Source organism: Pyxicephalus adspersus, chromosome 1, assembly GCF_032062135.1.
Source record: "Pyxicephalus adspersus chromosome 1, UCB_Pads_2.0, whole genome shotgun sequence".
NCBI lineage: Eukaryota > Metazoa > Chordata > Amphibia > Anura > Pyxicephalidae > Pyxicephalus > Pyxicephalus adspersus.
Window position 1 is genome coordinate 176,338,703 of NC_092858.1, and position 15,612 is coordinate 176,354,314.

At 44.9% G+C, this 15,612-nt stretch overlaps 2 protein-coding genes across 2 annotated transcripts in view; one reads left to right on the forward strand and one right to left on the reverse strand.

The window, feature by feature from the left end:
• Positions 1 to 10,191, reverse strand: part of HAO2 (hydroxyacid oxidase 2) — a 27,108-nt gene extending 16,917 nt beyond the window's left edge. Inside the window, exon 1 of the mRNA XM_072398470.1 lies at positions 10,110 to 10,191. Within this exon, the coding sequence (XP_072254571.1) occupies positions 10,110 to 10,111 (2 nt within the window). The 5' untranslated portion in view covers positions 10,112 to 10,191. The remainder of the gene's footprint in view (positions 1 to 10,109) is intronic.
• WARS2 (tryptophanyl tRNA synthetase 2, mitochondrial) overlaps positions 10,174 to 15,612 on the forward strand; it is an 11,622-nt gene continuing 6,183 nt past the window's right edge. The window contains exons 1-3 of the mRNA XM_072398474.1: positions 10,174 to 10,292; positions 12,979 to 13,233; positions 14,423 to 14,503. Coding sequence (XP_072254575.1) covers positions 10,203 to 10,292; positions 12,979 to 13,233; positions 14,423 to 14,503 — 426 coding nt within the window. The 5' untranslated portion in view covers positions 10,174 to 10,202. The remainder of the gene's footprint in view (positions 10,293 to 12,978; positions 13,234 to 14,422; positions 14,504 to 15,612) is intronic.

Consider the following 15,612-nt stretch of genomic DNA (forward strand, 5'->3'; position numbering starts at 1 on the left):
AAGGCTAATTGTTCAGCAGATTTGGTTGTGAAAGAGACATGGAGGGGATTAGAGAGCTGAGCAGAAATGAGAACCAGATGAGGACGAGAAAAGGGAGACGGGCCGATGGGGCAGCACACAAGAAATTAAGTTTATCAACACCAGGGGTAAATTCTGGCCAGCTGGGGTATATTCAGTCTGGATGGCCCCCAGTTTTGGTTTTTATGTTGGTATGATGGCCGCCTACTAAATAAGAGCGAGTAGAGTGATCCAAACACCTGTTTGGGAGGTTTATTTTTCTGTGCAAGCATTAAAAACGTAAATGCTTGGTGCAAAATAAAAAAAGAGCCAAAAATATGGTCTTGTTCCCCGAAGGGCCTCAACCTAAGGACCTCCCAAGGCCCCAAGGCTCCTGAAAAGGAAGTCTTGGCCAAAGTCAGGTGACCCCATTCCTTGGAGGGCCTGCCTAAGCCAATTCCACCCAATTTGGAAACAGCCTGACTAAAGACCATTTCCCTTCTCCACCCAGGTACGGCACAAAGACCTACGGTGCCTCCTACTGGTCAAGTCATAAGTGCTTTGTGAACAAACATAAATAAAAGTACTCCTGGTGTGCAACATGAAGGCTGGCTTGTCTGATACTACAATAAGTTACTATGGCCATAATACCACATAAAAGGGAGGGGAGGCTAGGCACATACAAGGTTAGTTCAGATCTCATTGTGGGAAGGCCGGGTCTTTGTTAATGAAAGTGTAAGCCAACAATCTTGCCCTAATTTTTTTTAAATTAACTGCATTTTCCTGGTTTAACGTCCATGCAAGTTACATCTATAAATTTCTTTCTGATTGCAGATGTACTTTGACCTCTACTATTGCAAGCGATACCTGCAGGTTCTGCCCAATAAGATTGCTGCAGCCTCTCACCTTGCTACAAGGTTACAATGTTCCACTCTGATCACTGGCAGAGACTGAGGAAATCTTCCTCCTTCCTGAAGCAGACTGATGACATCATCACAGCCTAGGCAAAGACCCAGATTGGAGATTTTATTGATAGTTGGAGATTTTCTCAATGGTTATGTCACTGTATATTGTGACACATCAGAAATTAATTCGTGCAGAACTACTGAAAGATCAATTTTAAATTAGTTTTGCTGGATTATTACTGCTGCAATCAAAATACTAAAATTAGAAAATGGCCCACAGACAATATTACTCAAATAAAACAAATGTTGATCAATGACATTTGCAGTCTCAGTACATTGGAGTCTTGGTCTATCTGGGTTAGCAGGGAGCAGATAACGCACACAATCTATGGCGAGGATTGGGCCCTACTGTCCCCCTGCACTGATTTTATAGCCAAAATTGCCCCTCACAGCTCAGTCCGTGTCTGGCCAGCCATTACCGCTGCACAGATTTATGGGAAATCCCTGTTTCCTCGGCAGTGAACCGATGGCCCATTGGCAGGCTGTAAAGTATAAATGCTTCCTATAAAATGCGGTGGAATTTGTCCATCTGGACACAGCAAGCCGGATCGTTAACACCTTGCGGTCTTCGTGCTGTGCGGCTTCCTGACAGCCAGAACAGGGGAAGCCGATCCTACAAATAGCAGGTGCAGAGGGATAGAGAACTCGCAGAATTCCGGCTCTACTAGAAAATCACCAAACCAAAAAGTGCAACACCAAGGAGCGGCCTGTGATGGCAACACCGTTTCAGCACAGAATTACCAATCATGGGTAATAGTTTCTTTTACAATATCCCATGAGCACTTCTGTTCTGCCATCCTCTAGGTAATAATTGTACTGATTGCCCATTTTGATGCACAACTAACAATTAATTTTCAAAATTTGGGATCAGACAAGGGCTTTATTATTTATTGTATAATGGGGCAGTTGATGTCTCTGAAAGTTCTGAAAGAAATAAACTTACCTGTCTGATTCTTATTTTATTCTGTTGAAAATCACAGCTCAGCATAGAAAGCCAGGATACCCAGCGCATCCCGGTTTGCCCTGCAGCTGCGAGGACAGAATGAACTCCTGCTTCCCCTCTTAGATTGTAAGCTCTTCAGGACAGAGTCCTCTGCTCCTCATCTGTCACTGTCTGTATCTGTCTGTCATTTGCAAGCCTTATTTAATGCACTATGCTGCGTTAACATATTGACGCTATATACATACTGTTTATCAGAAATAATAATAATAACCCCGCCAATCAAGATGGCTGAAGATAGAATCTAGAAAGAAAAGTAGGACAAAGATGACAGAGTCTGCAATAGGACAGATGAATGTATTTGAAAAATTGTGATCAGGCAGGTAAGGTTATTTATTGCAGAAGGGAAAGTTCGATGTGTATGAAATCTGCATGGTCGCAATTTGAAAAAATGTTTTGGTTCTGCTTTGATCTGACTTCTGTAAGGTCAGCCTTTGGGAAATTCATTTTCCAGAACACAGGAAGTCAAACTGCAGATCTTCTCCCTGTTGTCTTCAAATAGAAAACAGTATTGGAAAGGCTGACGGGTTTCATATATAAACAAACAGCAGGTGCTGCTACTAGAAACTGCGACAGAGATCTGTATCCATAGACAGTCTGGGTTATGCAGGAGGGATTAAGAGGCTGCATAGACACTGGGATGCCACACATGCTATAATATTCATGGTCTGGGCACTGGTGCACTTTAACCTACCTTCCCTTCCCTCAATGTGGCATAAACAAATAAAAAGTCCAGCTTGGGGAAAACTTGAGTGGGGCTTTAACAGTGCCTCATTCAGGTGATGTTCCTGTCAAACCGTATCTCGTATGAATATTGTTTTTGGTTGCAGCAGCACTGAGCGCAGGTGAAGGAATATTCAGCTACAAGCTGCATTGGTGTTTATTGAACTTATTCCTAGACACGGCTCCAGTGAGGCTCCAGGTGCCTGGTGGTGCAGGAAGATGGCTGAGCGAGCCTGTGTCCCTTGAGCGAAGCACCATGTGGCTCACGCCCGGCTGCTGTTTGTTGTTTCAGGCTGGGCTGCTGAAAGGCAGACAGCGGTTCCTATTACAAGGCCTTAATTCTCTTCATTCTCCGCTCTTTCCCTCAGGCTGTGACACCTCTGACACGTCTATCATCCAGCCGGGCCCCAGCCAGGGCTCAGCAGAGGCCCTCCGCACACAGCTCTCTTATTGGGTTACTGACGCCTGCTTTCACTAAACAGCCGAAGGCCCTGCAGAAAAATGTAACCTGATGAAAAAAGAGAACCGGCCTCCGCCAGCCGCCGTCTCCCTCCGCATCCCTGCAGTGTCTTAGGTGACAGGACACATTACCCCCAAACCAAGGACGGTATAGGCCACGGGGGAACATGTGACCTGCAGGGGGGAACATGTGACCTGCAGCAGGGTACAGGGCTGCAGGAACAACACTTGTACATCCATCATGGGACAGTCTAGCCACCCTTAGTCAGTAATATTTTAATATGTAAAGTGAATTCAAACAGAAAAACCATTTCTCATTCGATCTGCATCATTTATCAATCTGGGGATCTGTCCGACACTGGCGAGGGCTGACAACGCTTAGCCACCACCTTATGATTAGCCTTAGTGTTGTCAGGCTGTCATGTGAGCTCCTTCTGTTTGGGCTGTGCATCTGACAGACCTGACAAGCAGCATAATGGAAGGAGCAGCACGACATGACAACCAGGGCTGTTGAGTCGGTAGATAAATCCTTCAACTCCTCAGTTTCTGGTACCCCCGATTCCAACTCCTCTGTATTTACAGGGTTTCTCATTTTATCTTCCCACGTTTGCATTCAAACTTCACACTTTTGCAACCAAACTTCAAAAAAAATGTAGACCCCCTAATTATTCATAAATCAATACATTTGTAATAAAATTAAATATAACAGTATTTTTACAATAAAAGTTTTTCTCAAAAAACATTAAAAAAATATGTAATAATTAATAAATGATTTATAAATCATTAATGCTTTCTCCTCTTATGTATTTAGGCAAAAAGCTAAACTTTTTTTATAATAATTTGAGCAATCCTGCTTGCTTATTGTTAAAAATACACTATTATTGCTTTCTAATAAGGCACCCGAAATAATTAGCTTATTTCTTTTTACTACTTCTTTCCATTTAGAGAACATGTTCTCAACAGGAATGGAGAGTATGGTAGTAAAAATAAGAGTTGGTGTCCCTTACTTTCAACCAAGCTCTTTACTCCTGCTAGAATCCCTTTGTTTGGACATTTTCTGGTCGTTTATCTTTCACACATATGCAACATAGCTTTACTGTTGAAAGTTCCATTTTGTCCAAGTAGGAATCGAAGTCTAATTCTTCATTTGAAGAGAGTGAGTTACCAGTGCTTATAGCTTCATCCAGTGGTGGTGTTTCAGGTAGTAATGCCTTCATGCGAACTGCTACATCATATAGGGCCTTTTTTGCAGTATCAGTCTGGTCATTGCTTAACAAAATTCAGCTCATTGGATCAACATGAATAGCAGCTAACAAGATTTGATTATCCAGTAGGAGATGCTCTCTTTTCTTCATTGAAGATACAATGCCATCAGCTATTAACCCTTCACTTTTGTTCAGGCAATATATCAAGCTGTTCCATTCCAAGAAGGACTTACCAGGTGTTAAATCTTCAGATTGCAAACTCTTGGTGACAGTAAAGGGGGTAGAAAGTAGATTTTCCAGAGCTTTTACTTGTGTACACTGGCTTTCAGTTAATAAAATATTTTAATTGTCCAGTTCTTCAAGAAAGTCTTTTAGTTCAAACGCTTTACCATCAAATAAGTGCTTCCCCAATGTGTTGTTTGATCCAAAATGGCTCCTTTTCCTACACGTCTTTTCAAAATGGCTTCTGTTTTAGTGGCCCTGGCTGCAACAGTTACTTGCCTCAATTTGCCAATTAGAGTAGCTGCATGACGATCTTTCAATCCATTTCTTATTGCAAGTTGCAGAGTAAGAACAGCACAACGCATATGTTGAATAGCAGTACGCTTGGATGCTTCTTCAACAATGTTATCCGAAAATGTCACTATTCTCTTCACTTTCACTTTCTCCAATACTTGCAGAACTAATAATAACTGTCTGTGACTTTCTTCATCTACTTTCTTCATTTTCTCAATTGTGCTCAACATATAAGAAGCATTATATTTCACAATACATAGAATCTGTTCCTTTTTTAATTTCAAAATCTTCTAGAACATCCTCCTCTAATTTCTGAAGATAGTCACTGGTGTGATGTGCCTGGGTGTCCTTTACTCCTAAGGTTGGCGTTATTGTTTTATTATTTTCATCAACAAATCTAACATTATTAGCAAAATAATTGACTCTGTGACATGTGCATGCATCCATTTTTATTAAGACAAAATGTCTCTTCAGACCTTTTCATAGTTCTTTCTTTTTTACGTTTGGCCTAAAAAGGCTGGCTGTGAAAAGAAGGATAGTGGTCCACTATTCTTTACTATCATTTCAATATCGTGGTTTTTGATTTATTCTGTTGTCATTGTTATGGTAACTTTGTCAGATATAAAGAATCCTCTTAGTTGTGTTTGGTCTCCAGTAGATTTCTGAACATTTTTTATCCCAGAAGTAGATAGAATATTTTCATTGATATCTTTCTCATTCACAACTTCTACCACTTTACGATGAAAACGCTGCAAGTGTCTTTTAAAATTAGATGCTCTTGTAGGTGCATTTTTGTTAGACCCACTGAAACTGCTAATTTTTGCATCACATTGTTTTTCACCATCATCTTCAAGAATACATTGGCACTCGTAATGTTTCCCAACACTTGATAATGTAAAGTGCTCATAAACAGCAAACTTCATTGTGTTTGTTGACAGACTTTTTGCCATTGTGAATGGGGTGCCGCTTTCTTTAAAATATTATATACTAATATATACTAAAATATACTAACTAGCATATTCTTTGATTTAATTACAAACATACACATAGTCTTGCACTATTGCAAACATACATACAACACGGCACCATACACACAAATAAGCAATCACCCTGCACTAAACTTAGGCATAATTTGTTCTATACAGAAAAACATGCACAAACATATATACTATACAGACAACACAGAGCCCTACATTTTACTCAGAAACATACACACAATATGCACTATACACAAATATTCATACATTCCTGCACCATACACACAAACATACACATAGCCCTCCATCATAATACACACAAACAGCCATGCAGTTTTAAAACAAACATGAACACTTACAGTTGAATTCAAAAAGCTGTTTCTCCAAGTTCTTCTAAGGTCTTTTAGCAGACAGAGGAAGTTTAGCAGACGCTGCTGCCTTTATTTTTGTTTGCTGATCTTCTGCTAAAGACAGGGCAGTGGGAGGCTCCAGGGCCAGGGGGCCACTTAACTAACTGCCTAGTATTAGGTGGTGTGCAAAATGATGTTAAAGTTCAGCCCTGGATGGGAGCATATATGGAGAGTGCAAACAGGACACCTGAACACACATCAGGCCATAGCACTCACCTACACCTATATAAATACACTTGTTTACCCTCAAATGAACTTGTTAAACACATTATATCTGAAAGAAAATGAAAACATTTTGTAATGTACATAATCCAGATTACAATACTGTAAATGTCAGGTTGTATAATAGCTCAGCTGAATTTCACACTAGTAAAAATACAACTATGCACTGGCCTTTATTCTTACATCAGAGAAGTACGTATTTATGGCTATTGTTTGTTAAATAGCACATTTGAACTTGCTGTATTTTTTTTGTTATAATTTAAATTTATCAGGAGTCGGCACATTTTTATCAACTCCGACTCCGACACCAGGTACCCAAAATTGTCTCTGACTCCTCCATTCCAACTCTGACTCCGACTCCACAGCCCTGATGACAACACTGCATAGTGATAGCACAGGGTTGTCAGCCTCAGCCACGAAGTGCTGTTACAGGCAGGATCGCCAGATTCACACACTGCTAAGTTGTTGCAGAGCACAAGATACCACTTTAGGTGATGAATACAGGAAATACGGCAGCAGAGGATACCAAGATGGTGGAATTTGCGTCCTTGCACACAGGATTGGTCCAATCTTGTCCATACATCTCTGATTGTTTCCTCACTGTGTGTTCACCACAATTGTTCAAAGAAAGGGGTCTCTCTGCTCCCTGAGGGGCCCTGGAATGAGCTGGGTGTGGCCGAGATGGGAAATAATGGTGATTCCAAAATCCTGACTTGTCACAAACAGGAACAGAAGCAGATTCTTCACAACAGAAACATGTGCCCTGGTGACAACTATCCACAAAGGACTATTTCCTTACTCTGGAGAGATCTACACTTACTTCCTGTAGCGCCTCTCGGACAGGAAGTGAAGAAAAATCTATAGAAATAAAACCTTGACAAGTTTGGTAAAGCTAGACAAAAAAATAAAAAAGTTGCAATGTTCATCAAGATTTCCCAATGCAGTACTGTTTCTCTGCCAGAAGAAGTCCTTGGTCTGATGGCCATAATCATTCAGCCCACTTACTCTATGACCAGGTTGTCCTGGACCAGGTCCCAGTCTGTAACTGGACTGTGAAAGGAGAAACAGCACGAGGGCCATTTGTGATGAGCTCATCTCTCTGTCTGCTATCAGTGTGCTCAATGTGCTGCTTCTTTCTCTTCCTGTCGGAGCTCTGCTCTACAGGGTCTGCAAGAGACCGATGCCAGGTCATGTTCAGGCCTTTACACCGCTTGGACATATGTAAAGACATAGCTGCATTTATGTTCTGCATTCTGGGGATAACATACCAATACTTTATCTTTAGCACAACTGCACCCTTGGCAGAGCTCCTGTTTCCCCAATTAATTTTATTCTTTGCTGGAGGTGTTTAATGAGCATCAACATCAAAGAAGTGATTGTGTGCACACTGCCGGACCCGCCTGCCGCTTTATAGATGCCATAAAACTGGCAATAATCAGAGCGGCAGTAAAAAAATGTTCACTGTTTTACAGCTCATTAGTCATCATTACCGCGTGGCATTGCTGAGACCACAAACTGGCACTGCGGTGACCACGAATTCTCTGTCTCTGCCAATGACGGATTCTCATGGCATCTGGTGGACCGGCACCCACACAATGGCGGCTCGGAGCCACTGCAGGATTTGCAGCCAATGGATTTCTGCGATCCGGAGATGAAGCGAGTTAGCGGTGGCGTGTAATGAGTTTCAGCCGCCTTTCCCCTCCCCCCGGGACCCCCTAAATGAGGTTAGAAGTGGCTGCAGGCTGTAATCATGACGCAGCGTATCCGTGTTATTAAAATGTAATGAGCGCAGCGACACGCTGGGCTCCACCAATAACCATATTAACGCCTCCGGGGGTGGCGGCAACACATTTGGAAGCGGTTAGAGGGGTTTAAAGGGGCATTAAGGTGAGGTGATGTCAGGGAAATGTGTAATACAGCGAAAGGGAGGGGAGCACGGCCGTTGTGTGAGGCTGCAACACGTTAAAGAACTATGGTACCCAAAATTGTCCATAGGAGAGCTGTGACCGATGGCGATACTGCTCAGAGCAACACCTGACGCATGTGCTGCAACCATTTCTTTAAATGCATGCGTACCTGACGTGCTTGCTTGTGTTTGTGCTCATTCATCTGCGCTTGGTCTGAAGTCCTGGCCTGGGTCGGACATCTCTGAACCTGGAAGTACCGGGAGCTCTTACCCGGAGGAATAGTTTTTCACTTATTCCATGGCATGACAGTCCCAGAACATGGCAGGGGGGTCATGCATGTTACATGCACCAGAAAAGCAATTTTCTGCCCTTGAAGATTGTACACCCCCCTCCCCAAAGCTATCATACAGTACTGGCTGGTCATATATTGCTGCCCAAATAGGGGGTGCTATCCTTCTTTGTACCCCAATAGTGGGTGTTATCCTTCTTGGTACCCCAATAACTCAATTATTATAAATACAATTCATGTGACAGATAGCCAAGGGGTCCATGTTCTTACTCCTTCATCTTCCGGGCCCTACAGCTCCCTCAGAGATTAGTGTTTTGAGAAGGTAAGTGGCCAGCTATTGGGGTCAGTTATGCATTTTGATGGGCCGAGTTCTTTAATGATGTTATAGTTATGGAATTTTAGGGGTGTTGGCCACAAGTGTACCTATGTTTTCAGTTTCCTCTTTGTTTCAGCAGGGGGAGCCAAACATGGAAAATGATGCATGTGACTAGCACTATAAACATGGTGACAGTAGGGGGAGCTCTTCTCATGAGCACACCTGCACCAGCCTAAAGTGCACCTGTCATGTGATAAATGCCCCGGCTTGTCTGGAGGCCTTCTGACAATGCCTGGCTATGAGACGCTGACCCGCAAGCATGCAGACAGTGATAGTTTCCAGGCCGTCAAATCTGACAATTTTCTTAGGGACGACCAATGCTGTGGTGGTTTTTACACCCTGGGATACTCAGCAACTGCTACACAAAAGCTAAAACCAGGTAAAGCTCCATCCTCTATGATATGAGGGATGGGGACGTCATTAACCTTTTGCTTTTCAGGGGCCGGTAATAGAGCCCAGCAGCTGCCCTGTTACCAGGGAGGACGGATAATGATTTCTATATTTATCCTGAAGCTTCAGCCCTCTGTGTGACCCTCACGGCATCCATAATGAGCGTGAAAAGACCACCACAGCATGCCCAATGTACTAATAGGAAAAAGCTGCACTCCACACTAGGAAGGGCCCTGAGGCCTGGGTCACGGCTTCTCTGTGGTCCTGGGGGGGGCCACGCCAGACGTCTGGACAAACTATATCGAAACTGCCTTTGAAGTGGGTGACCCCAGGAGCAGAGGGGCCCCCTGGGGACACAATTCATCCAATCAGCGACTCTTCTGTATCCTTTGGGGTGTCAACATCTCTGCAGTGTCCAACATAAAGCAAATATCAATTTCTAAAGATTCAGAATTAGATTTATAAGCCCAGTACTGAGCCCTTTCTTCACTTCCTGTCCATGTGACACATACACAGGAAATGAGGAAAAGGGTTGTCACCTTGCTGTGTGTGTTACCTGTAAACATTGTGGAGAATCTCTCCCCTTATAGGCTTCCTGACACCTAATAACAGCCCATCAACAACAACAATAACAGTAATAATAATAATAATAAAGAATATTAATAATTCTCACATCTCTCTGGTTCTCCTCAGAACGTTGGGCGGGTCACGTGACTCGAGGACAGGAGGCGTGGTCAGTCGGGGCTGTCATCGTGACGTCACCAAGATGGCGCTGCCCGTGCTCCGGCGTGCGGTGGTGTTCCGGTTGCTAAGAGGACACCGGGCAGTGAGCACTGAAAGTCATCCCGGGGTTCAGGTACCGGACACATCACCCTGCTGTGCTCCACACTGTGTGACCAATACCGTCAAGACAGCGCGACTGACCGGGTTTGAAGGTCTTTTTACAGCTAGGAAGAGCATGCTGGGAGTTGTAGTCCTGCTGTCATTATAGGACAGGGCATGCTGGGATTATTAGTATTCATAGAAAAATCATTCAGAGACTTGTCATTATACAAGACATGCTGGGACTAGTTGTCCTTGTCTGTATAGAACAGCCGGGGATTTATTCTGTCCTTGAAGGTTTAGTACAAAACTTGCTGGGACTTGTAGTCCTCCTGACATTATCACATATAATATAAACCTATAATAGAAGATCTACAATAATACATCATAAAGGGCATGCTGGGGCTTGTTTCATGTATCTGACTGGCCAGTGTTTTTATTATGTGTGATATGATTGGTCAATGTTGTTATTATGTGTGATGTGATTGGTCAGTGCCAGATTCATCATACATGTAATTGGCTGAAGTCAGTGTTGTATGTCATGTGATTGGTTGATGTTGTGTGGATTATACATGTGATTGGCTGCAGTCAGTTTGGTCACGCATGTGATTGACCAGTGTTGTTGTATGTGATTGGTTGATGTTGTGTGGATCATACATGTGATTGGTCAGTGTTGTTATTATGTGCAATGTGATTGGTCAGTGCCAGATTCATCATACATGTGATTGGCAGAAGTCAGTTTGGTCACGCATGTGATTGACCAGTGTTGTTGTATGTGATGTGATTGGTTGATGTGTGGATCATACATATGATTGGCTGCAGTCAGTTTGGTCACACGGTTGGTGTTGGATTCGTCATACATGAGAATTGCGTGGCCAGTGACAGCGTCATCATATGATTGGTTGGCTTGATCATGCATGTATCTCAAAGTGTCGATTCAGCCCTATGTGTGATGTGATTGGTCGTCTTCTTACTGGCGTCACGACTTGTCGATTTGATATGTATATGACACAATTGGTCGATGTCCTGAGATGTGATTGGCCGGTGTGCTCTGTGCTATCATTGGCTCCAATGAATGAATGAATGAATGAATTTGTCAGATTTCACATCACATAAGATTTGGGGGGGGTAATTGTCGGGGGTTGTCAGCCAGGATCAGCCGCTCCCCAGATAGGTGAAGCTCATTAATCACCCCTCCCCCCTGTACTTGGCGGTTCTGTGTCAGCACTTCCTGCCCCCCTGCTGGCACCACAGAGAACTGCCATCAATCACTCCCGTCAGACCGGTCAGCGGGGGATGTATCCTGCTGTCCGCACCGCCATCTCCCCGGCCGCCACCAAGGCTGTATGGACAGATGGCGGTCCGCCTGAGCACGCTGCTCGCCGGCAATCCCACCGATTTATATAAACAGCCAAATACCCCCCATACAGTCACCTAATAATAAATACCCCCTTGTAGGGGCCACTGGTACTGTGTTTAGTGACGCTGGCGGTGACCCCTGGGTATAGCCCCATTCCATAGTACAGGTACGATATATTCGGCATCACCCAGAAAGACGCTTTTCCTAATTTGAGCTTTCGTCCTTTCTGCTCCCCGAGAAGACTTCAGGACCGACCTGCAGAAACCGCATGTGTGACCCACAGGGGTTAATCAGTTCAGGTCCCCCGCCGGTCAAACCGCAGCAAATTTAGCGTACCCGCCAATCTCCCCGTGTCCAGCATAAACACCTCCGCCAATGCCACCATTCATCACAGTAGCCTCGTCATGGCGTCGCGGTCCCAAGAGCTTGCACTCTAACTGAACCATCAAAACACAATATGAATGCGGATGGGGGAAGGCGCTGCTTGTGGTGATATTGGGAATAAAATCATCCATTATGTGTCATGGTAAAAATAGCCTCACGTTTCCATTACAGTAATTCCGCCTTCTCGCATTGGGATTTGCACGGCGGAACGAGCGATGGGAGTCGGAGAGCGCATATTGTGACGTTGGGTTTGTGGATTTTGGACATCGGTCTGTTTGAGGGGTGTTTGTACAGCTTATATGTGTCGAGACAGACGAGGGTGGGTTCAGTTTTTTATTCCAGCTGGTCTGAGTGAAAGTTAGGCGATGGATTTGGTATGGGGGTACTTCACAGACAGGGGGCACCATTAAAGAGTTTTCACAGACAGGGGCCGCCATTGCAGAGTCTTCAAAGTCGATCAGATTAATAAATATACAGCTGGACCCCTCTGGTGTGACCATTGTCATTCATCAAATATTATTTTCACTTTGTAAAAAATGAACCTGTCACCTAGGAAAAGTACCGATGGTGCCTAGTATATTTTTGCACAGCAGCCACAACCCCACTTTTCCCATGTTCGCACCTGACCGTGTTCTAATATAAAGTTTTACCACTAAACACATCATCGTCCTGTGTTCCTACACTCACCCTCAATGTGGGGCTGTCCCCTGCAGTACTTTTTTTTTGCCACTAGGTGCCCTCAGTCTTCTAAATAGAATGACAGATCCTGAAGGACTGTGAGTGCAGGGTGTCATAGCTCCGCCCCCTAAGCACAGCACTGCAATCACAATGTATTAGTGACTGCCCAGAATATAAAAGAAAACCAAAGCCGGGAAATGTGTTTAACACAGCAGAACCTGCAGACCCTGGGGGAACCCAGCACTGGCAGGCCATATCACCAACCTCTGTGTTCTGTATGTTCCTTTTCTTGTTGCAGGATGCCAGCCCCGGTGTCTTCTCTGGGATACAGCCCACCGGAATCCCTCACCTGGGCAATTACCTGGGCGCACTTCAGAGCTGGGTGAAGCTTCAGGATGAGTTCAGCTCGGTTCTGTACAGCATTGTGGACCTGCACTCCATCACCGTCCCCCAGGACCCCGGCGTCCTGCGGGAGAGCATCCTGGACATGACGGCCTGCCTGCTGGCCTGTGGGATAGACCCAGAGAAGAGCATTCTCTTCCAGCAGTCTCAGGTCAGTGTGGGTGCAGGGTGTCGGTGCTAATGGCGCCGGCTTGAAGGGGTAATTCCAGGCACAGCGCATGGTTTAGTAAATGCAAAGCTAAAGTACAAAAATAAATGGGCCGTGGTAAAAGCTGACACCGACGGGTGCTGATAGCTACTCAGATATTAGGGTTTCATATAGATCCTCGCCTTCCTTGTCTCTTGGCTCCTCCAAGGGGTTTGCTAATCTATACCTTTGCCTATTAGAACATTGCCCTGCCCACTGATACAGGTAAGGACAGGTAAGTTTAGTCCTTGTGTACGCTGGGTCTGTGTCAGAGCTTCTCCGCTCCTCAATGTTCTGTTGTATGAAACCAGTCATTGGTTGTTCAGTTCTGAGCAATGGATTCTGGGAGCAAGGGGTAATATGTCGCAGCTTCCTAATACCCAGAAATATTGCAAAGTCTGCAACAGAACAAAGGTGCACGGGGACAGCAAGTATCAGTGGGTAGTGGTACAGTGGTAAATCTTCCCCAGGCTCCAAACATTTTGCACTTAAGGCCTTTTGAGAAGGCGATCGGCATTGTGTTGCTCTCAGCGATAGCTACGGGGTATTTGGACCATCACGCCCCATATAAGTGTATACTCCTTGTACCTGTACAGAAAACATGGATACAAAGGGAATGCCACTGCATAAGATGCCAATCACTGCTGCATTTTAAATTCTACAAATGTCCAAATGCCTGATTCCATTAACCCGGTGTGGGGGAGCAGCATGAGTGGCCCCGCACAGGGCCCAAGGTACAGGTGGTAGGAAGGAGTGCACCATCATGAGAATCTGTTGGCTTTGCTCCTTAATAAGGATGGAGGTGACAAGGTAGGAGGGTAGTTGTAGGATTACATTCATCCATGGAGGATCATCCATAGGGGCCACAAACAGGAGCCTAGGACCCCAGTGAATGCCCAGGGGGCAGCTGTACCCTTCATGTGCCTGCAGTAAATCTGGCAGAATCTTCCATTATTATTATCTTATCCATATAGGCTAAACATGTACCTATTATATTTAATGTCGATCAAAGGAATGGGGGGTACAAAGCTAAGTTCCTACCCTGCCCAGGATCACATTCCCCCCCAATCCATCCTTGGTGCTGGGGTATAGATGATGTTGCCTTCCATCTAGCAATGTCCCCATTGGATAACAAGCTCTTCTATTATTCCAGGTTCCGGAACATGCTGAACTTGGCTGGATTTTTGGCTGTCTGACGTCCATGCCACGGCTCCGACATCTGCCCCAATGGAAGGTGAGTGGGGGCAATGGCTTCTTTTAATAGCCGTATGAGCTCACCAAGCGATGAATGGAAGACAAACCCTGTGCCATTCATGTGATAGTAACGTGTGGTGACAGGTTCTCTTTCTAAATGACCCCTAGTACACCCCCAATAGTACTCGATCTCCATTTTACATGGGCACAGCCTGCTGTCAGCTGACCACCTAGCACCCTAAAGTATTTTTAAAGCTCCCCTGGATTTGCTGCACAGAAGTGGATGGGGTTCTCAGTCTCTCTGAACTTCACTCCAAGAAATGAATTTTCCAGTGAAAGTCATTTAGCCGGTCATTGGAGATTAGAGTGTAAGCTCTTGGCCCACTCGCTGAATGTGAATAACTCCCCCTGAGCGGCGTCTGGCAGTGTCACATGACACACAGAGGACTTCCGGCCACCGTCACCTCTGCATTGATGGATCTGCAGATGTCCGGGCAGAGTACGGAGAGGATTGTCGGACACAGATGGACTGTCAGCACACGAGGGACCTGAGATACGAGGGGGGTATATTGTTTCTGCCCCTTGCTTATGTTTGTTCAGCCGCAGCCAATTCTCTTGTTGTGTCTCTTGGTGGTCTGCATGCCATGAGGACTGTGTGATACATGTGCCATAGAAGCTATCAGACTCAGGTCTGCAGAGAGGGGGTCATGGTGTGCAAAGCTGGGCCACTTGTGGAGAAAATCATTGTATTCAGGTTCACATTACGGGGTATTGTCTGTAATGATCATATTTACCTTCTATTTATATGCAGCTATATGCAGTGAGAATTCAGACAATCCTATTGGTGTTGGGCTGATGATTGTATCCATAGAGGGACAACGCTGCTGTGCAATTTCCCCATATGCCAAAGAGCGTTGTCACTTTGTTAGGAAGGCTGGAGGGCCGGTTTATTAAAGGGGAGTCTTGGGAAACAATTTAGGGAGAGGAAGATTGGAGGGCCGGTTTAGGTAAAAGGGGGGTTTGGAGGGTCGCTGTACATAAGAGGGGGTCCTGGAGGGCCGGTTTATGTAGGAGGGGGTCCTGGAGGGCCAGTTTATGTAGGAGAGGGGCCTAGAGGGCCTATTTAGGTAAGAACGGGCCCTGGAGGGC